Consider the following 21952-nt stretch of genomic DNA (forward strand, 5'->3'; position numbering starts at 1 on the left):
GCTATGGTAAAGGTAGAGGGCAGGAGTGATTGTGTGTGTAAAGGACAACTGGGCCTGGGGGAAAGGTTTCTGGGAAGAACAAACTTTTCTTTTTATTACTACATTATCATCAACAGGGTTTGAAACATAAAGAAAAAAGTTACCTCATCCTTAATATTTCACAAACTAAACAAAACTAGGATAGCGGAGCAAGGCAACAAGATGCAACAAAATAAACACAGGGTGACGACGAGTAGAAAGTAAGTCCCAAAACCTGAAACCCCCATTAATCCCCTAGACAGACAGGCTAGAATGCATGGAAGGAAAGGCTCTACTTGATATAACCCAGTTTTTCAATGAAGGCCAGGAGTTTTTCCCTGACCAGGGTTGGGGTAAATTCCATTTCAATTCCAGTCAATTCAGGAAGTACACTGCAATTCCAAATCTTTTTGATGAGGAAAATGTGGAATTAGAATTTGGTTTACTTTCTGAACTGAAATGGATTGGACCCCAACCCCGCTCTGGGAACTAGTTATGCTACATCTCACCACTCACCATGTGTACAAAGGTTTAGTTGTTGCTGAAAGGAGAAGAGCTTGACTGGCTAGGCACTCCAGTAAAGTTCTTGGAGGGTAAAAACAAGCTGGGTGGGTGAGATGGTTGGACTCAGTTTTGAAAGTCAGGCATACCAGAACACATAGTGCAGAGCCTTAAAGGGAAACTACCTCTAACTTCCTTCATACTGGACACAGACAAAAATGGTATCCATGAGTTCATCTGACTCTGGAAGTAGAAAAGGACCTCATTGCCAAAATCCCAAAGTATCCCTTTAAAAAGGCACAATGGGAGGTTTTCAGTTCCAGATAAAAACATATGTAGTGTTTGAGCTTCGGAGAGAGGTTCTAAATTAGAGTACACCACCGCATCTTGTACACAAACACACTGCAAATCATGGAGGCATGGCATGAATACAAGCAAAGGGACGGGGGGCATGGAATCAATAGAAAAAACAGGAGCATGCAATGCAACACGTAATGTGACAGCTTGTCAATGTTGGTTTTCTTCATAGAGTATTAAAATCACTTCTAAGCTGCATTCTGTACAGTGGATCTGATCTGATACATAGAGCTTGGGGCAGTAGAGGAGAGAGTGGTCTATGTAACATAATTACAGAGAGCTGTCACAGAGTTCGGCAAACTGTCCTTCATGTTGGCACCAAACATTTTATTACAATCCAATTCTCACCACCAATTTTTTTTCAAGCCAAAATAGCAACCATGAACATTTTGTGAATGCCAGTTTGCCAAACCATGTGCAGGGTACTGTTATCTGTCTATGGCAATATTCTATGTGTCTGGGGGGCTCCCCCTGGTGGCTCAGGGCTGGTAGTGCTGGTGGATGAAGGAAAGCACATTGTCCTTAGACAGCTTCTCAGGGTCAACCCGCGTCTGAGAGTCGTGAACTCTGACCCCGTCCTCCCATGCCCAGAACAGACGCTCTGTATGGCAGACGCTGAGGAGACACACACACACAAATTAGAAACAACATATTCAGTTCAATAACCTTTCAATCAATTTCATACTGCTCCTTGGGGACATCCAGCCGTTCCATGTATTTGATCTATTCAAGAGCTAGCACACCTGATCCAACTTCTCAACTAATCATCAAGCACTTGAGTTGAGGTAGTTCAGGGCTACAACACAATTGTGAAATGTCTGGGGGTCCCAGAGGAGAGGTTTGAGACCCCCTGTCTAGAGTAGACTAGGTTCAGATGCAAAAACATGCAGACAATCCCTTGTCGCACATATCCTAGTCTACCACACAGATTTGAGACCGGTGCATAGTGGTACGCACTGGAACGGGGCCACAGAGTTGGCTGGCAGGTCGTAAGTGGACTGTTTAGTCATCTTGTTGAAGAAAAACTTCCTCTTGGTGTTCTTACTGTACGCCATCGTCCAGGGATCTGCACGTCAGAGGAAGAGAAATGTCTGTGAGAAAACATCCAGACTCCTGCATCCTAGAGCAGTAATGCTCTACCTTTCACACACACACCAAAAATATAAACACAACATGCAAACATTTCAAAGACTTTACTGAGTTGCAGTTCATTTAAGGAAATCAATCAATTGAAATAAATTAATTAGGTCCCACACGACGCCATACACGTGGTCTGCGGTTGTGAGGCTGCCAAATTCTCTAAAACAATGTTGGAGGCGGCTTATGGTAGAGAAATTAAAATGTAATTCTCTGGCAATAGCTCTGATGGACATTCCTGCAGTCAGAATGCCAATTGCACGCTCCCTCAAAACTTGAGACATCTGTGACATTGTGTTGTGTGACAAAACTGCACATTTTAGAGAGTGGCCTTTTATTGTCACCAGCATAAGGAGCACCTGTGTAATGACCATGCGGTTTAATCCGCTTACTGATATGCCGCACCAGTCAGGTGAATGGATTATCTTGGCAAAGGAGAAATTCTCACTAACAGGGATAACAAACAAATTTGGGCACAACATTTTAGAGAGATAACCTTTTTGTGTACATGGAATATGTCTGGCATCTTTGATTTCAGCTCCTGAAACATGGGACCAACACTTTACATGTCGCGTATTTATTTTTGTTCAGTGTGCATAAATCCACACTCTCCTAGCATTGATGCTCTTTTATAATATACAGTGCATTCGTAAAGTATTCAGACCACTTCCCTTTTTCACATTTTTTACGTTACAGCTTTATTCTAAAATGTTTTAAATAACATTTTTTACTCAATCAACACACAATATCCCATAATGACAAAGTGAAAACGTTTTTTTTTTATTACATTTTTGCAAATGTAAATAAGGCATTTCTGTTTATAATTTTTTATACATACAGTATCAGTCAAACGTTTGGACACACCTACATTGTAGAATAATAGTGAGGACATCAAAACTATATATGTAATATTTGAGATTCTTCAAAGTAGCCACCCTTTGCCTTGATGACAGCTTTGCATACTCTTGGTATTCTCTTAATTAACAGGTGTGCCTTGATAAAAGTACATTTGTGCAATTTCTTTCCTTCTTAATGCGTTTGAGCCATCAGTTGTGTTGTGACAAGGTAGGGGTGGTATACAGAAGATATGGCTATTTGGTAAAAGACCAAGTCCATATTAACAGCTCAAATAAGCAAAGACAAACAGTCTATCATTACTTTAAGACATGAAGGTCAGTCAATTAGGAACATTTCAAGAACTTTGAAAGTTTCTTCAAGTGCAGTCGCAAAAGTCATCAAGCGCTATTATGAAACTGGCTTTCATGAGGACCGCCACAGGAAAGGAAGACCCCGAGTTACCTCTGCTGCAGAGGATAGAGTTACTAGACTCAGAAATTGATAAATGCTTCACAGAGTTCAAGTAACAGACACATCTCAACATCAACTGTTCAGAGGAGACTGCGTGAATCAGGCCTTCATGGTCGAATTGCTGCAAAGAGACCACTACTAATGTACACCAATAATAAGAAGAGACTTGCTTGGTCCAAGAAACATGAGCAATGGACACTAAACCGGTGGAAATCTGTCCTTTGGTCTGATGAGGCCAAATGTGAGATTTTTGGTTCCAACTGCTGTGTCTTTGTGAGACGCAGAGTAGGCGAACGGATGATCTCCGCATGTGTGGTTCCCACCTTTAAGCTTGGAGGAGGAGGTGTGATGGTGTTTTGCTGGTGACAATGTCAGTGATTAATTTAGAATTCAAGGCACACTTAACCAGCAAGGCTACCACAGCATTCTACAGCTATACGTCATCCCATCTGGTTTGCGCTTAGTGGGACTATCATATATTTTTCAACTGGACAATGACCTCCAGGCTGTGTAAGAGCTATTTGACCAAAGAGAGTGATGGAGTGCTGCATCAGATGACCTGGCCTCCACAATCACCGACCTCAACCCAACTGAGATGGTTTGGGATGAGTTGGACTGCAGAGTGAAGGAAAAGCAGCCAACAAGTGCTCAACATATGTGGGAACTCCTTCAAGACTAGTAAAGCTGGTTGAGAGAATGCCAAGAGTGTGCAAAGTTGTCATCAAAGCAAAGGGTGGCAACTTTGAAGGATCGAAAATATATTTTGATTTGTTTAACACTTTTTGGGTTACTACATGATTCCATGTGTTACTTCATAGTTTATGTCTTCACTATTATTCTACAATGTAGAACATAGTAAAAAAAGAAAACAACGAATTATTAGGTGTGTCCAAACTTTTGACGGGTACTGTACGTATTCAGACCCTTTGCCATGAGACTCGAAATTGAGCTCAGGTGTATTGGATTTCCATTGATCATCCTTGAGATGTTTCTACAACTTGATGGAGTCCACCTGTGGTAAGTTCAATTGATTGGACATGATTTGGAAAGGCACACACCTGTCTATATAAAGGTCCCACAGTTGACAGTGCATGTCAGAGCAAAAACCAAGCCATGAGGTCAAAGGAATTGTCTGTAGAGCTCCGAGATAGGATTGTGTTGAGGCACAGATCTGGGGAAGGACACCAAAAAAAAATTCTGCAGCATTGAAGGTCCCCAAGAACACAGTGGCCTTCAACATTCTTAAATGGAAGAAGTTTGGAACCATCAAGACTCGTCTTAGAGCTGGCTGCCTGGCCAAACTGAGCAATCGGAGGGCCTTGGTCAGAGAAGTGACCAAGAACCCGATGGTCACTCTGACAGAGTTCCTCTGTGGAGATGGGAGAACCTTCCAGAAGGACAACTATCTCTGCAGCACTCCACCAATCAGGCCTTTATGGTTGAGTGGCCAGACGGAAGCCACTCCTCAGTAAAAGGCACATGACAGTCTGCTTGGAGTTTGCCAAAAGGCACTTAAAGGACTCTCAGACCATGAGAAACAAGATTCTCTGGTCTGATGAAACCCAAGACTGAAATCTTTGGCCTGAATGGCAAGCGTCACGTCTGGAGGAAACCTGGCACCATGTATACGGTGAAGCATGTTGGTGGCAGCATCATGCTGTGGGGATGTTTGTCCTTGAGTGGCCCAGCCAGAGCCTGTCTTGAACCCGGACTAACATCTCTGGAGAGACCTGAAAATAGCTGTGCAGCGACGCTCCCCATCAAACCTGACGAGATTGAGAGGATCTGCAGAGAAGAATGGGAGAAACTCCCCAAATACCGGTGTGCCAAGCTTGTAGCGTCATAGCAAAGAAGACTTGAGGCTGTAATCGCTGCCAAAGGTGCATCAACAAAGTACTGAGTAAAGGGGTCTGAAAACTTATGTAAATGTGATATCAGTTTTTTATTTTATAAATTTGCTAACATTTCTAAACCTGTTTTTGCTTTGTCATTGTGGTATTGTGTGTAGATTGATGAGAAGAAAAAAATGTTAACCCATTGTAGAATAAGGCTGTAACGTAACAAAATGTGGAAAAAGTCAAGGGGTCTTAATACTTTCCAACTGCACTGTATGTCACCTTAGCTACAGTACATACCGTTGATAGTTTTGATGATGTATAGGCCATTCGGGAGGAAGTGGCGGTCGTCCCGGCCAGTGTAGGACAGACGAGGGACTCCTCCTGAACTCTTAGTCACCTTCATTTCCAGTCTAGGAGGTTGAGGAATACACATTCATTTATTTATACATTCTTAGACTAATGCGAAGTTCTCCCTCTCAAATGTTGACTATGGCAATAGCAATAATCTTCTCATACCTGACAAAGATCTTGTCCATCTCCTCCAGCCTGTACACCTCTTTCACTCTGAGGAGAAAAGCAGAGAAACATTAGGACTTGGAGAAGAAAAAAAACATTAGGACTTCCCAAAATATTCCTCCAGATCTCCCCTTTATATGTATTCTTATTCAAGCAGAAAAACAGTTAGAGTGTAGGGTTGTTACCTGATTGGGTTCATGTCTGGTCGGCTTGGCTTGGACACAGCCCTCACAAACTTCTCCGCCATCTGGATTCTGGAGACAGTGACCACAGTTCAGCAACAATACATGTTATCACCAGATAAGGTGAAGGCAGGGGTGAAAGTAAGCCGGTACAGTCTGGTACTATTAGGCCCAGAATCTTCTATCCAAAATGTTAATCTAGGCAGAGGCTGCAGCTCCATGGATCCCTTTTCCACAGAGCCGAAGATCCAAATCACGTTTTACACACATTTCTTTACCTCTACATTAAGCACACATTTGTATGGTCACCCACCCTTTACATTTCTCACTGTCAATGGTGAAAGACAAGTTCACTGTTTTACTGGTGAAACGGCCATGCAGCATCTGCACACCAACCATTTGATCTCAATCAGTTTCATGGGGATATGCATTTAGATCTTCTTGTGTTATACAGTGTTGATTAGAAGCAGCCCAGTGTTGTTTTGAATAATGTAAAATGATAGAATTTTAGAGCAGATGGTAAACTGTAGCATAGCCTACCTGTGTTTATTTTAAATATACAGCGCGTTCTGAAAGTATTCAGACGTCTTGACTTTTCCCACATTTTGTTACGGTGTGTGCGCCTTTCCAAATCATGTCCAATGAATTCAATTTACCACAGGTGGACTCCAATCAAGTTGTAGAAACATCAAGGATGATCAATGGAAACAGGATGCACCTGAACTCAATTTCGAGTTTCATAACAAAGGGTCTGAATACTTATGTAAATAATGTATTTCTGTTCTAGTATTTTTTTTATAAATTTGCAAACATTTCTAAAAACCTGTTTCACTTTGTCATTATGGGGCATTGTGTGTAGATTAATTATGATATATATTTTTTTAATAAGGCTGTAACGTAACAAAATGTGGATAAAGTAAAGGCGTCTGAATACTTTACAAATGCACTGTAAGCACACATTTTGCCTAGTGGCGCGCTATTGAGTTTTGGCCACATGAGAGAAACATTTCACCATTCGCACAATCATACTATAATCTCATAAGAAATTAGGTGGTGTTTTTAATTTTACAGTAACATTGTATGTGCTGATCTAACTTTAGTAAATGAGCACCATAGCAGAGTTGCCCGTTCTCTTCGAGTAGAGCAGAGTCAGTAAGTAGAGAATCCCACACATGTACAGAAGCATCGGGACTTTAGCTGTCGGAAAGAGGGGTCCAGAAAAGTCAGATCCGTAGCCACTCCGTTAAATCTACTTTCACCCCTGGGTGAAGGTTAGGGTTGTTGCCTCACCGTTGGTTGAAGTGCTGGACCCGTACGTCAGTGCCGTTGAGAACCAGGGCATCTAGCACATGTACCGCGTTAATCCTGCGCTGGGCTTTACCCTGTGTTCAACAAACATTTCAAAAAAGGTAAACAACCATAGTAATTACTTACTCTCTTCCTTCGCCTTCCCCTATTCAACCCCCCCATCTCTTCCTCTCCTCTCTCACCTCTCCCTTCAGCTCCTGGACAATCTCTACACTGAGCAGGGTCTCTCTGGGCAGCTCCAGCTTGAAGTTCTCCAGCTTCCTCCAGCGCAGAGGATGCTTGCCGTCCCAGGTGTAGATCTGAGACTTCTGTAGAGAGAGAGAGAGAGAGAGAGAGAGAGAGAGAGAGAGGCATGAGAAGAGTGGGATACCCATGTCTATTTGTGAATAACAAGAGAACTTCTGCTGAGATGATCATGGCCCAGGTCCATAGTGGCGTCTGCTCTCTCTCACCCCAAGACCTAACAGGAAGAGCTGTTCCCCTCCTCCCACAATGCACCGGTAATCCAGGACATGGTGCACCTTATCCAGAGTGGTGGAGCTCAGAGGGGTGGGCTTGGAGTTCAACAACTCGATGTCAGAACCCTGAGAGACATAGGCAAAGAGAGAGACATAGATAAGAGACAAAGAGAGAGTGAGACATAGAAAGAGAAAACGTTAAATTCTACTAATACATGATCAAACACATGGTGATAAAAACACTATCACCATACAGACAATTAAATGCACACAGTTCAGTGTGACTATGTACTGCAGACTACCGTATCAAACAAACCCTTTCCTTGATACTAGGTAAGGGATGGTAGGCCACAATCTCACCTTCATCAGCTCATAGAATTTGGAATTGGGGTCTGAGGAGACATGAGTGACTCTGGCCTTATCAGGGATCTAAAGAGACAGAAAGAGAGATAGACACACACAGAGAGAGAGAGACATAAATAAACAAATAACTAGTGAGTGCTATGAAGCTAGGTGATTGAACTGCTGAACTGCTCAGATACCAGTCTCTATACACACTGACCAGCCCTCACTAACTCAGTACTACTCACCCCCCAAAGCTTCAGACACTCCTTCCGAATATCAGCCTGCCTGGCCTCTGACAGGGTCCTGACAATACACAACCCAGTCAGATTGTACTTGCACATGCAGGTACACTACATTCCAACACGTTTACACTGATTGGAACAATAGAAGGGAGGGGGTAGGTAACTCACGGGTCTAAGACGTAGGCATGGATCTTAGCCAGGGCTTTGATCTGGACAACACAGTGGCTGCAGGGAGACATGGATGATTATAAAGCCTTTGTTTATTTGTGCGTGTGTGTGCGTGTGTGTGCGCGTGCCTTTCTACCTCTCGTTAGAGTTGATCATGTGGTTGTAGAACTCAGTGTCTCCTTTGATGAGTTCGATGGGCATCACCTCGTTGACGTCAGACTCCGAGTTCCTCAGGTGGTTGAGCTTCAGGTTGACTGTGAACATGTACTCCCTGACCGGATCTGAACCAGGCTTCAGACCGCGACACACAATGTATCTGAAAACCAGGGATATAATGTCAGAACATAGCTAATAGGTATTGGTCAAAGTATATAGTATTGGCCTCAACAGCATTTACACACACACCTCTCGGAGTTGGCGGGCCTGCTGGTGATGGGTTTGAAGAGGGACACCCGGTCGAAGCAGAGGTAGAGCAGGTACACCAGCCCCACACTGAACGGAGTGAACAGGTCAAAGGTTTTACACACGAAGTGACCACCTGGGGGAGACAGAGAACACAAGTCACTCACTGTCCTTACACTTCTGGATAGTAAGAGAGAGAGAGACAGACAGACGGACGGACGGACGGACGTACCTGTCCGGAGCACAGACATTGCGGTGAGGAACTGACAGAGCAGTAGTTGTTTGCTCAGAATCTCCTGGATGTTCTCCTGCCCCTCCACTGAGAACCCCTACCAATCAGAAAACAAAGATGTGCTCAACAACACACCCTACCAATCAGAACACGTCTCACTAAGCCTTTGGCCAATGATGACACAGTGCGATGAAGACTCCAACTCACCCCGTCAGCCATGAGGAAGTGCAGTCCTCTCCTCTCTGTACTCTCCATGATGAAATTCCGGAAGGCACTGATGTTCTCCGGACGAGTGATGTCACCATCCCCGTCCACCCCACCTTCCCCTGAGCCACAGGGAGGGTGAAAAGCAAAGACGATGACCATAAGATCTTATTCCAATTTGTTCAACCACATTTGACGATCAGCACATGGGATCCACCATGGTACATACCGTAGTAGGGTTCAAACAGTTCGCTGGGTGCAGCGTAGAAGTCTTCCAGTTTGAAGTCGCAGGGTCCTTTGAGGGTCATGCCGAATCCCTTGGCATGCCAGCGCCGCCTCCACAGGATGTACTCTGAGAATCCCCCCGGCCCCGCACACACATCCCCGAAATACAGCAGCTCCCCCTCGCGCTCTCGCGTCTGGGGCTTCTGCATGGGGAGAGACGGACAGAAACACACCTTTATCACGTAACACCTGGAAACCCGTCACAAATATCTACCAAATATGCATTTGCTACATGTCACTTTCATTGACTAGTTCAAGTGTGAATGGAAAGGGTCACTCACCCCTTGTGAATCCTTTGGGTTGGTGAACATGCCGTCAAAGACGTGATCCATGTTGGCCATCTTCATAGCCGCTCTAGAAAGAAAACAAACAGATAAGTGAGTCATTATTATCAGCTACTGTAAGTAAAAAGCCGGGGGCCTCATTTAGAACCTTGGCGTGAATTTGACACTTAATATCGGCATGTGCCATTTCTGAAAAGAATACGTACGTCCAAAAATATTGAGATTTATAAACTTGGCACCCACTATACAGTCGTGGCCAAAGGTTTTGAGAATGACACAAATATACATTTTCAAAGTCTGCTGCCTCAGTGTCTTTAGATATTTTTGTCAGATGTTACTATGGAATACTAAAGTATAATTACAAGCATTTCATAAGTGTCAAAGGCTTTTAATTGACAATTACATGAAGTTGATGCAAAGAGTCAATATTTGCAGTGTTGTCCCTTCTTTTTCAAGGCCTCTGCAATCCGCCCTGGCATGCTGTCAATTAACTTCTGGGCCACATCCTGACTGATGACAGCCCATTCTTGCATAATCAATGCTTGTAGCTTGTCAGAATTTGTGGGTTTATGTTTGTCCACCCGCCTCTTGAGGATTGACCACAAGTTCTCAATGGGATTAAGGTCTGGGGAGTTTCCTGGCCATGGACCCAAAATATCGATGTTTTGTTCCTGAACAACTTAGTTATCACTTTTGCCTTATGGCAAGGTGCCCCAGCATGCTGGAAAAGGCATTGTTCGTCACCAAACTGTTCCTGGATGGTTGGGAGAAGTTGCTCTCGGAGGATGTATTGGTACCATTCTTTATTCATGGCTGTGTTCTTAGGCAAAATTGTGAGTGAGCCCACACCCTTGGCTGAGAAGCAACCCCACACATGAATGGTCTCAGGATGATTTACTGTTGGCATGACACAGGACTGACGGTAGCACTAAACTTGTCTTCTCCAGACAAGCTTTTTTCCGGATGCCCCAAACAATCTCAACAGGGATTCATCAGAGAAAATGACTTTACACCAGTCCTCAGCAGTCCAATCCCTATACCTTTTGCAGAATATCAGTCTGTCCCTGATGTTTTTCCTGGAGAGAAGTGACTTCTATGGTGCCCTTCTTGACACCAGGCCATCCTCCAAAAGTCTTCGCCTCACTGTGCGTGCAGATGCACTCACAGCTGCCTACTGCCATTCCTGAGCAAGCTCTGTACTGGTGGTGCCCCGATTCCGCAGCTGAATAAACTTTAGGAGACGGTCCTGGAGCTTGCTGGACTTTCTTGGGCGCCCTGAAGCCTTCTTCACAACAATTGAACCGCTCTCCTTGAAGTTCTTGATGATCCGATAAATGGTTGATTTAGGTGCAATCTTACTGGCAACAACATCCTTGCCTGTGAAGCCCTTTTTGGGCAAAGCAATGATGACGGCACATGTTTCCTTGCTGGTAGCCATGGTTGACAGAGGAAGAACAATGATTCCAAGCACCACCCTCCTTTTGAAAATTCCGGTCTGTTATTCAAACTCAATCAGCATGACAGAGTGATCTCCAGCCTTGTCCTCGTCAACACTCACACCTGTGTTAACGAGAGAATCACTGACATGATGTCAGCTGGTCCTTTTGTGGCAGGGCTGAAATGCAGTGGAAATGTTTTTGGGGGATTCAGTTAATTTGCAAGGCAAAGAGGGACTTTGCAATTAATTGCAATTCATCTGATCACTCTTCATAACATTCTGGAGTATATGCAAATTGCCATCATACAAACTGAGGCAGCAGACTTTGTGAAAATCAATATTTGTGTAATTCTCAAAACTTTTGGCCACGACTGTACATACGCAGCAATAAAGCTCTGCCTGGAAAACACCTTGCATTCACATTTTATGGTGACAATAACACCCTTTATTTGCTGTATAATTTGTCACTATTGGAATTAGGCCACACCAGTTTGTAAAAGAGCAATGGCATTTGATCACATTTCTGTAGAGGTGTGGCCAGAATATTTTTGCAGTGACTTTTTCAAACTAAACATGCATGCTACCTATAGCAAGGGCCAGTCTGCTCATTCTGCAAGATTGACTGTACACTACATGAACAAAAGTATTTGAACACCTGCTCGTTGAACATCTCATTCCAAAATAAAACAGCCTCCAGTCTTCTGGGAAGGCTTTCCACTAGATGTTGGAACACTGCTACAGGGATTTGCTTCCATTCAGCCACAAGAGCATTAGTGAGGTCGGGCACTGATGTTGGGCGATTATGCCTGGCTCGCAGTCCGCGTTCCAATTTATCCCAAATGTGTTCGATGGGGTTGAGGTCAGGGCTCTGTGCAGGACAATGAAGTTCATCCACACTGATCTCAACAAACCATTTCTGTATGGACCTCGCTTTGTGCAGAGGGGCATTGTAATGCTGAAACAGGAAAGGGCCTTCCTCCAAACTGTTACCACAAAGTTGGAAGCACAGAATCGTCTAGAATGTCATTGTATCCTGTAGCATTAAGATTTCCCTTCACTGGAACTAAACAGTCTAGCCCGAAACCATTAAAAACAGCCCCAGACCATTATTCCTCCTCCACCTAACTTTACAGTTGGCAACTATGTATTTGGGCAGGTGAGCTTTACACCACTCCAACCAACGCATGGCATTGCGCATTGTGATTTTAGGCTTGGGTGTGGCTTCTCAGCCATAAAACCCCATTTCATGAAACTCCAGAAGAACAGTTCTTGTGTTGACGTTGCTTTCAGAGGCAGTTTGGAACTCGGTAGTGAGTGTTGCAACCAAGAACAGACGAGTTTTACGCGCTACGCGCTTCAGTACTCGTCGGTCCCGTTCTGTGAGCTTGTGTGGCCTACCACTTCGCGACTGAGCCATTGTTGCTCCTAGATGTTTCCACTTCACAATAACAGCACTTACAGTTGACCAGGGCAGCTCTAGCAGGGCAGAAATTTGATGAACTGACTTGTTGGAAAGGCATCATCCTATGACGTTGCCAGTTGAAAATCACTGAGCTCTTCAGTAAGGCCATTCTACTGCCAATGTTCAACTTTGGAGATTGCATGGCTGTGTGCTCGATTTTATACACCTGTCAGTAACGGGTGTGGCTGAAATAGATGAATGTACTAACTTTTGGAAATGTAGTATATTGGAAACAATTTAAAAGTATGCTACAGCCCACACTTCAATGCAAAGGACGAATTGTTGCTCAATATTTAGTTTATCAATAGATTATTGGGTTTCTATGTCCTGCCTTGGTATTGGCTCAAATTAAATAGGCAATGATGTCGTGCTCCTATCACACAGCAATACTGTCGCCTACCCATACTGTCAAATATTTGACATAAGCTACCAGTCTATTTACTTTATTGGCAGAATGTTTACATGTTTTGCAGTAATTTATGCTATATCTGGCAAAGGACTGTGACAGAAAGAGAAAACAACTGCAAATAGTTGTGGACCTGTTAATTCAACAATGTTTTGCATTGACTTTCCCCCCAACCTAAATATGCTGGACTGCCCACGAATTCGGAAACATTGTCTAGGCTAACAACAAATCAAAATTACAGTAGGCTACATAGTAGCATACATACAGTACCAGTCAAAAGTGTGGACACACCTACATTCAAGGGTTTGCCATTAATGAGACGAGTGAAAATCAAGTGCTTTACTTTTGGAATCTAAACAATTAGACATAAGAATATATTTCCTATTTATTTGTATAACCATTGCAGAATATGTTCCTCACCTTTTCTGTTCATGATGTGTTCATATTCCTGAAGTAGCCATACAACAAATTACCATGTGGAAAAACTGGCGCATGCATATTTTGGGGTATATTTTGTAATAAATGAGGCCCCCAGGGCGCTTCATTAGCACAGTGTGAGCTAGCATGTGTTTGTGTGATGCTAGAACATCAGTGGGTTATTCAATAAGTCGGCTACCTGTTGAGGAAGAAGGCTCCTCTAATAGTCTCGTAGGGGTTGGAGCGTGTTCGAGCTCGCCTCATCTCCTCCCCCTCCAGATCGTCAAACACCGTCTGCAGACCACACACTTTTTACTGCCATAACTTACTTATGCCATTATAGAATCAATATCCTGATGATGATGAGTTGTTTGCAGTTGAATAGAGGGTTGTTCTTTAGGTGGCTCACCTTGCACCTCAGAAGGCTGTGTAGAAGATCCTCTGTGCAAAACTCTGTCTCATCCTCAATCCTCAGTTTCCTCTGAGATAGACCAAAAAATATAGTGCACAAGTGAGAATGACAGATCGAGAAGAATGTGTGTTAAAAGTGAGTGCACGCGGATGTGTGTACCGGTCCCACAGCCATCCACCCCCTCAGCTCATCTGCATCTGGGATCTCTGTGGAGCATTCTGGGAACCACTTCAGCTCTTCTACAGCACTGGGCTAGAGAGAGAGCGGGAGATCAGAGAGATGGGGGAATAGAGGGGGGAGAGAGGAGAGAGTGGGATGGAAGAAAGGGGGAGAGAGAGAGAGGGGGGAGATAGGGGAAGAGAATGAGGGAGGGGGCAGAAAGAGGTGTTGTTTACATTGGTGAGTGCATTCTTTTCTCCTGTAGACTGTACATAGAATTGGGAAATATCCCATACTAACAGCCTATTTTAATCTGATGAGATAAGTGTGACAAAGCTATCTGCTTGCTTATGTCTGTGATGATGTTGTTGTTGTGTAATACCTCGATTTGGTCTTGCCAGTCAACGTTGAGCTCTCCCTGGAAGCCCTGCAGCGTGAGTCCCAGACCCCTCCTCCCTCTCTGAGTGGACGCCTCGATGATCTCCTTGCGCCCCTGGCCAAACTTACCTAGACCCTCACCTTCCCGGAAACCCATTTTGGCCTGGAGGTGGATGAAGGGAACACAAAAAAAAAATGTGAGAGAGGGATCAAGAGATGAGAAGAGGGATGGAACATTCTGGGGTCCATGGTCCATAGTAATTTTATCTTTGTAAGTCAATGGGACACGTGAGTGTCATCTTACCATGAGTTTCTGCGACACGCTGTTGTACATGGTGAACTTGTTGGCATCGCTCTGTTTGGCATCGTCTGTGGCTGATGCATTCTGGGATACAACGGGCATAGAGAACCCTGGTCTATGGTCCTCCGAGTCACTGTGGGAGTCACTCTGACTAGAGTCTGGGAGGAGGCACACACAGAAACAAAAACACAGGTCATGTCCTGTGACATTCTGCCAAATCCTGAATATCATTGCACAGTGAGAACTATATATAAAGCAATGTGATGGTGATTACACTGACTGGTTGTCAGTAGCGGCGACTCCTCGTCTGAGCTGGCTTCCTCACGGTGTTGTTTCTTAATCCGTTTCAGCGGTTCAGAGGCCGCCTCGCCCCTTCTCTTCATCATGGCTGAGGAGGAGGGATGGGGGTAGGGTCAGGAGGAGACAAGGGTGACAGATATGGTTAGAAATCTCTGGTGTAAAGTGGCTTCCTCTTCTCTATGTGCACTGATCTGAAAAGACCCGGATATGTGAACGCAACAGGCGAGGTAAAGACAAGGATAGCTCACACACTTTTTCATTCAATTCTGTAGGGATGCATTTGCTTCATGGTAATCCACTACAGAGTTCAAACCCACTGATTACATTTGCTTGGACATTGTAATACGATGACAACAAAAATGTATTGGAAGTTAATGAAGTAATTCACTGTAAATGCCTATTCTCCATCAATAGCCCAGATATCGTTGGACGCCAAAAAACAATTGCTTGATTCTCCTATGATAGAATCACATAGGGCCACAATGATGTGGCTTATCCATCAAGTAAAATGCATGCATATACAAATAAAATGAAGTCCCTAGCGTGTATTGTCTTGATTATGATTAAATGCATTGGCTTGCATTTCATCTGTTTTAATTTTGGAGTAATATGCTACCTCATTGGAGATATATTATACTACGCAATTCCTTGGCAATTACAGGTAGTTCTAAGAGAAGTAGGTATTTACCTCTTGTTTGTTGTGTTTGGCTAACTAACGTTAACAAGTCGGACCATTCCACAGCCCTAACGTTACTCTCCTGCTTGTCGACTAAGCTTAGCTAGCTCCCGATTGCCAACTAAGCACGAGCACCAAGCTAGCTGTTAGCAACGACAAATGGGAAGATTCACCACTTTTCTGATATGAATATCTGAAACGAAACTGAGTCCGACGTGAATAGTGTCGATTTCACCCTCTGTAAGTGAGCGGGCTAGCTAGTTGTTTACCAGCTAGCTACATGAAATATTTTCTTCTCGTCTAGAGAACCTCCACCTGTCATTGCAACGACACACTTTATTAGAATATATCCATTAACGTTTTATTTCTTCGTAGAATTCATTTCCACGCAGAAATTGTGATTAATATCGCATAAAACGAGGTCAACGTTAATGCGCGTTCAAATTTCTGTTTTCTGAATTATCGTAAGGGTCCTTCGAATATGTATGACACACGTAAGTGACGCTTTTGGTGGCATGGGGCTCAAGATAAGTGCCTGATTCAGATGTGTGCAAAAACTCCAACCCGACAACAACTACTGAAGCATTACTAATTTAAACAACATTATTTATTAAATAGTTACAACATTTACAGCCATGCCCGCTTCATAGTTGTATTATTGTAGTCTGGAGAAACGGTACTCAAGTTCACATCACTCAATCAAAGCGCCCCTCTGTGGTTGTCCGTTAAATAGAAATGTTCTGAAAATAATATCCAAATCAATTTGGAGTTTTGTGTTGTTTTGATAGAAAGAAAACAATACAATATATACCTCTATATACAGTCAGTATAGTTTTGTTGCTTATAATAGGGAACCCACATCAACAAATGCAATAATTGTATTGTTTTGCTATTGATGGAGTCAATGTCAATTGCATCGTCGTCGAGGTGATAAACTGATTTAGATAGGGATTCTCAATATACTCCTACTGGCATCACGTTTGTGAGCTACTGCAATGCGCACTCCTGAGTCCTGACCTTAAGATGAATTAATTATGTCCTGTATTCAATTCCATGTCATGTTTGTCCTGTAAACAAGCGTGTAGGCCTCTTGCGCTTTAGGAAATCCCTTCCTCTGAAGTTTAGCATGCCAAGCTCAAGTGCATGTCTTGTGAGTTTTTTGACATGCAACCTGCACTTCTGAATTTAGTCCATCTTATCTCCGTGACATGAAAATAAACGAAGGTAACTATTTTCTTCTTGGAATTTATCAATGTGATCCACCACCAGGCCATTCACATTGCACAGAGGTTTTTAGGCCTATTGAAATTGTGTGACACATTATTTTTATTGTAGGCTTTTACATCTATTGAAAATTAATAATACATATCAAATGAAAATGTGTCAACACTTCTCAGTTGTTCATTTTGTTCATAGGGAATTACTCAAACATGGGTCGGCAACAGTTGGCCCACAGGCCAAAACCAGCCCGCTCAGCGTTCAGCACCATAGTCCCCTCCAAGCTCGGGACCCTGGGATTGAACACCTCCCTCTGCAACTTGATCCTTGACTTCCTGATGGGCTGGCCCCAGGGGTGAGGGTTGGCAACTACACCTCCGCCACACTGACCCTCAACACCGGGGCCCCTCAGGGGTAGGTGCTTAGTCCCCACCTGTATTCCCTGTTCACCCACGACTGCGTGGCCACACACGAGTCCAACACCATCATCAAGTTTGCTGAGGACACGACGGTGGTGGGCCTGATCACCGAGAGTAATGAGACAGCCTACAGGGAGGAGGTCAGAGACTTGGCAGTGTGCTGGCAGGTCAACAACATCTCCCTCAATGTCATTAAGACCAAGGAGCTGATCATGGACTACAGCAGAAAGAGGGGAGAGCAGGCCCCCATTTACATCAACAGGGCTATAGTGGAGCGGGTCGAGAGCTTCAAGTTCCTTGGTGTCCACATCACTAAGGACTTAACATAGTCCACACACACCTATACAGTCGTGAAGAGGGTACAACAGCGCTTCTTCCCCCTCAGGAGCCTGAAAAGATTTGGAATCAGCCCTCTTCTACAGCTGCACCATCGAGAGCATCTTGACTGGCTGCATCACTGCTTGGTATGGCAAATGCACCACACTCAATCGCTACAGAGGGTGATGCGGATGGCCCAGTACATCACTGGGCTCGAGCTCCCTGCCATCCAGGACGTCTATATCAGACGGTGTAAGAGGAAGGTCCGAAAAATTGCCAAAGGCTTCAGCTACACAAGCCACAGACTGTTTACTCTGCTACCATCCGGCAAACAGTACCGGAGCATCAGCTCTCAGACCAACAGGCTCCGTGACAGCTTCTACCCCAAGCCATAAGACTTCTAAATATCTCTAAGACTGCTACAGTATATAGTTACTCTGACTATCTGCATTGACCCTATCTCGCACTGACTCTATGCACACTTACAAAACTATATATACTCATTCCCACACACTATACTGACACTCTCACACATTCACACACACTACACACACTACACACACACAACACCCACGCACACACGCAATTCGACACAACACACACACACACACACACCATATGCTGCTGCTACTCTGTTATTCATTTTTATTGTTATTATCTATCCTGATGCCTAGTCACTTTACCCTGCCTTTATGAACATACCTACTTCAAATACCTTGTACCCCTGCGTATTGATCTGGTACTCCATGTATATAGCTTCACATTGATCTGGTACTGGTACTCCCTGTATATAGCTGCACATTGATCTGGTACTGGTACTCCCTGTATATAGCTGCACATTGATCTGGTACTGGTACTCCCTGTATATAGCTGCACATTGATCTGGTACTGGTACTCCCTGTATATAGCTCCACATTGATCTGATACTCCCTGTATATCGCTCCACATTGATCTGGTACTGGTACTCCCTGTATATAGCTCCATATTGATCTGGTACTGGTACTTCCTGTATATAGCTTCATTCTTGTGTATTTTAATCCTCTTGTGTTACTATTTTTATTTTTATAATTATCGACATCGTTGGGAAGGACTCGTTAACAAGCATTTCATGGTAAAGTCTACACCCGTTGTATTTGGCGCATGTAACAAATAACAATTTATTTGATTTTATCTTGATTTGAGTGATTTTAGGTTTTTAGTTTTTGGTCAAAAGAGACTGTAAAATCACCAGGAATTCAGCTAAAAATGTGTTTAATTTCGGAAATCTTCTCCCATGTATTCCCGCAAAGAGCTCTCCCTGGAAGCCCTGCAGCGTGAGTCCCAGACCCCTCCTCCCTCTCTGAGTGGACGCCTCGATGATCTCCTTGCGCCCCTGGCCAAACTTACCTAGACCCTCACCTTCCCGGAAACCCATTTTGGCCTGGAGGTGGATGAAGGGAACACAAAAAAAAATGGGAGAGGGACAAAGAGATGAGAAGAGGGATGGAACATTCTGGGATCCATGATCCCACATATAGTTTTATCTTTGTAAGTCAATGGGACACGTGAGTGTCATCTTACAATGAGTTTCTGCGATGCGCTGTTATACATCGTGAACTTGTTGGCATCGCTCTGTTTGGCATCGTCTGTGGCTGACTCATTCTGGGATACAACTGGGCATAGAGAACCCTGGTCTATGGTCCTCCGAGTCACTGTGGGAGTCACTCTGACTAGAGTCTGGGAGGAGGAGGCACACACACAAAAACACAGGTCATGTCCTGTGACATTCTGCCAAATCCTGAATATCATTGCACAGTGAGAACTATATATAAAGCAATGTGATGGTGATTACACTGACTGGTTGTCAGTAGCGGCGACTCCTCGTCTGAGCTGGCTTCCTCAAGGTGTTGTTACTTAATCCGTTTCACAGGTTCAGAGGCCGCCTCGCCCCTTCTCTTCATCATGGCTGAGGAGGAGGGATGGGGGTAGGGTCAGGAGGAGACAAGGGGGATAGATATGGTTAGAAATCTCTGGTGTAAAGTGGCTTCCTCTTCTCTATGTGCACTGATCTGAAAAGACCCGGATATGTGAATGCAACAGGCGAGGTAAAGACAAGGATAGCTCACACACTTTTTCACAGTGGTGTAAAGTACTTAAGTAAAAATACTTTAAAGTACTAAAGTAGTTTTTTAGCTATCTGTACTTTACTATTTATATTTTTGCCAACTTTTACTTCACTACATTCTTAAAGAAAATAATGTACTTTTCACTCCATATATTCTCCCTGACACCCAAAAGTACTCGTTACATGTTGACAGGAAAATGGTCCAATTCACACACTTATCAAGAGAACATCCTGGTCATCCCCACTGCCTCTGATCTGACAGACTCACTAAACACAAATGTTTTGTTTGTAAAGTATGTCTCAGTGTTGGAGTGTGCCCCTGGCTATCTATAAATAAATAAAATGTTTCGTCTGGTTTGCTTAATATAAGGAATTTGAAATAATTTATACTTTGACTTTTGATACTTAAGTACATTTGAGCAATTCCATTTACTTTTGATACTAAAGTATGTTTAAAAACAAACAATTTTACTCAAGTAGTATTTTATTAAAAACAAACCATTTTTTAAACTCAAGTAGTATTTTACTGGGTGACTTTTACTTATTAAGTCATTTTCTATTAAGGTATCTTTACTTTTACTCAAGTATGACAACTAAGTACTTTTTCATTCAAATCTGTAGGGATGCATTTGCTTCATGGTAATCCACTAGAGTTCAAACCCACTGATTACATTTGCTTGGACATTGTAATACGATGGCAACTAAAACGTGGGGGAAGTTATTAAGTAATTCAGTGTAAATGCCTATTCTCCATCAATGGGATGGAGCCCAGATATCGTTGGACGCCAAAAAGCAATTGCTTGATTCTCCTATGATAGAATCACATAGGGCCACAATGATGTGGCTTATCCATCAAGTAAAATGCATGCATATACAAATAAAATGAAGTCCCTAGCGTGTATTGTCTTATGATTAAATGCATTGGCTTGCATTTTATCTATTTTAATTTTGCAGTAATATGCTACCTCATTGGAGATATATTATACCACGCAATTGCTTGGCAATTACAGGTAGTTCTAAGAGAAGTAGGTATTTACCTCTTGTTTGTTGTGTTTGGCTAACTAACGTTAACAAGTCGGACCATTCCACAGCCCTAACGTTACTCTCCTGCTTGTCGACTAATCTTAGCTAACTCCCGATTGCCAACTAAGCACGAGCACCAAGCTAGCTGTTAGCAACGACAAATGGGAAGATTCACCACTTTTCTGATATGAATATCTGAAACGAAACTGAGTCCGACGTGAACTGTGTCGATTTCACCCTCTGTAAGTGAGCGGGCTAGCTAGTTGTTTACCAGCTAGCTACATGAAATATTTTCTTCTCGTCTAGAGAACCTCCACCTGTCATTGCAACGACACACTTTATTAGAATATATCCATTAACATGTATTTCTTCGTAGAATTCATTTCCACGCAGAAATTGTGATTAATGTTGCATAAAACGAGGTCAACGTTAATGCGCGTTCAAATGTCTGTTTTCTGAATTATCGTAAGGGTCCTTCGAATATGTATGACACACGTTAGTGACGCTTTTGGTGGCATGGGGCTCAAGATAAGTGCCTGATTCAGATGTGTGCAAAAACTCCAACCCGACAACAATTACTGAAGCATTACTAATTTAAACAACATTATTTATTAAATAGTTACAACATTTACAGCCATGCCCGCTTCATAGTTGTATTATTGTAGTCTGGAGAAACGTTACACAAGTCCACATCCCTCAATCAACAGCGCCCCTCTGTGGTTGTCCGCTAAATAGCAATGTTCTGAAAATAATATCCAAATCAATTTGGAGTTTTGTGTTGTTTTGATAGAAATAAAATAAGACAATATCTCTATATACAGTCAGTATATTTTTGTTACTTATAATAGGGAACGCACATCAACAAATGAAATTGCATTGTCTTAGAGTTACAGATAAATAGCCTACATCTAATTAATCATTTTAATATGACTATAAGTCTTTAGCCTTTATAATTGTATTGTTTTTCTGTTGATGGAGTCAATGTCAATTGCATCGTCGTCGAGGTGATAAACTGATTTAGATAGGGATTCTCAATGAACTCCTATTGGCATCATGTTCGTGAGATACTGCAATGCGCACTCCTGAGTCCTGACCTTAAGATTAATTAATTATGTCCTGTATTCAATTCCATGTTA

The 21952-nt window shown here is 43.1% G+C and overlaps 1 protein-coding gene across 5 annotated transcripts; it reads right to left on the bottom strand.

Annotated features, from left to right (window-relative positions):
- Positions 1–66: 66 nt before the first annotated feature.
- On the bottom strand, positions 67–21297 carry cmtr1 (cap methyltransferase 1). Of its 5 annotated transcripts, none has more exons than XM_014205661.2 (27): positions 20831–21297; positions 19527–19634; positions 19250–19405; positions 19076–19109; positions 15039–15146; positions 14762–14916; positions 14462–14620; positions 14080–14172; positions 13918–13989; positions 13708–13802; positions 9783–9855; positions 9446–9644; positions 9220–9338; positions 9013–9109; positions 8784–8916; positions 8515–8694; positions 8379–8435; positions 8214–8271; positions 7984–8052; positions 7618–7749; positions 7348–7473; positions 7148–7239; positions 5861–5929; positions 5676–5723; positions 5457–5569; positions 1834–1942; positions 67–1491 (listed from the first exon to the last, which is right to left on the bottom strand). In XM_014205661.2, the coding sequence occupies exons 3-27, from the start codon at positions 19277–19279 to the stop codon at positions 1356–1358; spliced, it is 2556 nt and encodes an 851-aa protein (XP_014061136.2). In that variant the 5' UTR covers positions 19280–19405; positions 19527–19634; positions 20831–21297; the 3' UTR covers positions 67–1355. The 5 variants fall into 5 exon arrangements, with proteins under 5 accessions (XP_014061136.2, XP_014061134.2, XP_014061135.2 ...); XM_014205659.2 differs by having other exon boundaries at positions 15033–15146; XM_014205660.2 differs by having other exon boundaries at positions 15033–15146; positions 19521–19634.
- Positions 21298–21952: the final 655 nt, after the last annotated feature.

This window comes from Salmo salar, chromosome ssa06, assembly GCF_905237065.1.
Source record: "Salmo salar chromosome ssa06, Ssal_v3.1, whole genome shotgun sequence".
NCBI classification, from domain to species: Eukaryota; Metazoa; Chordata; class Actinopteri; order Salmoniformes; family Salmonidae; genus Salmo; species Salmo salar.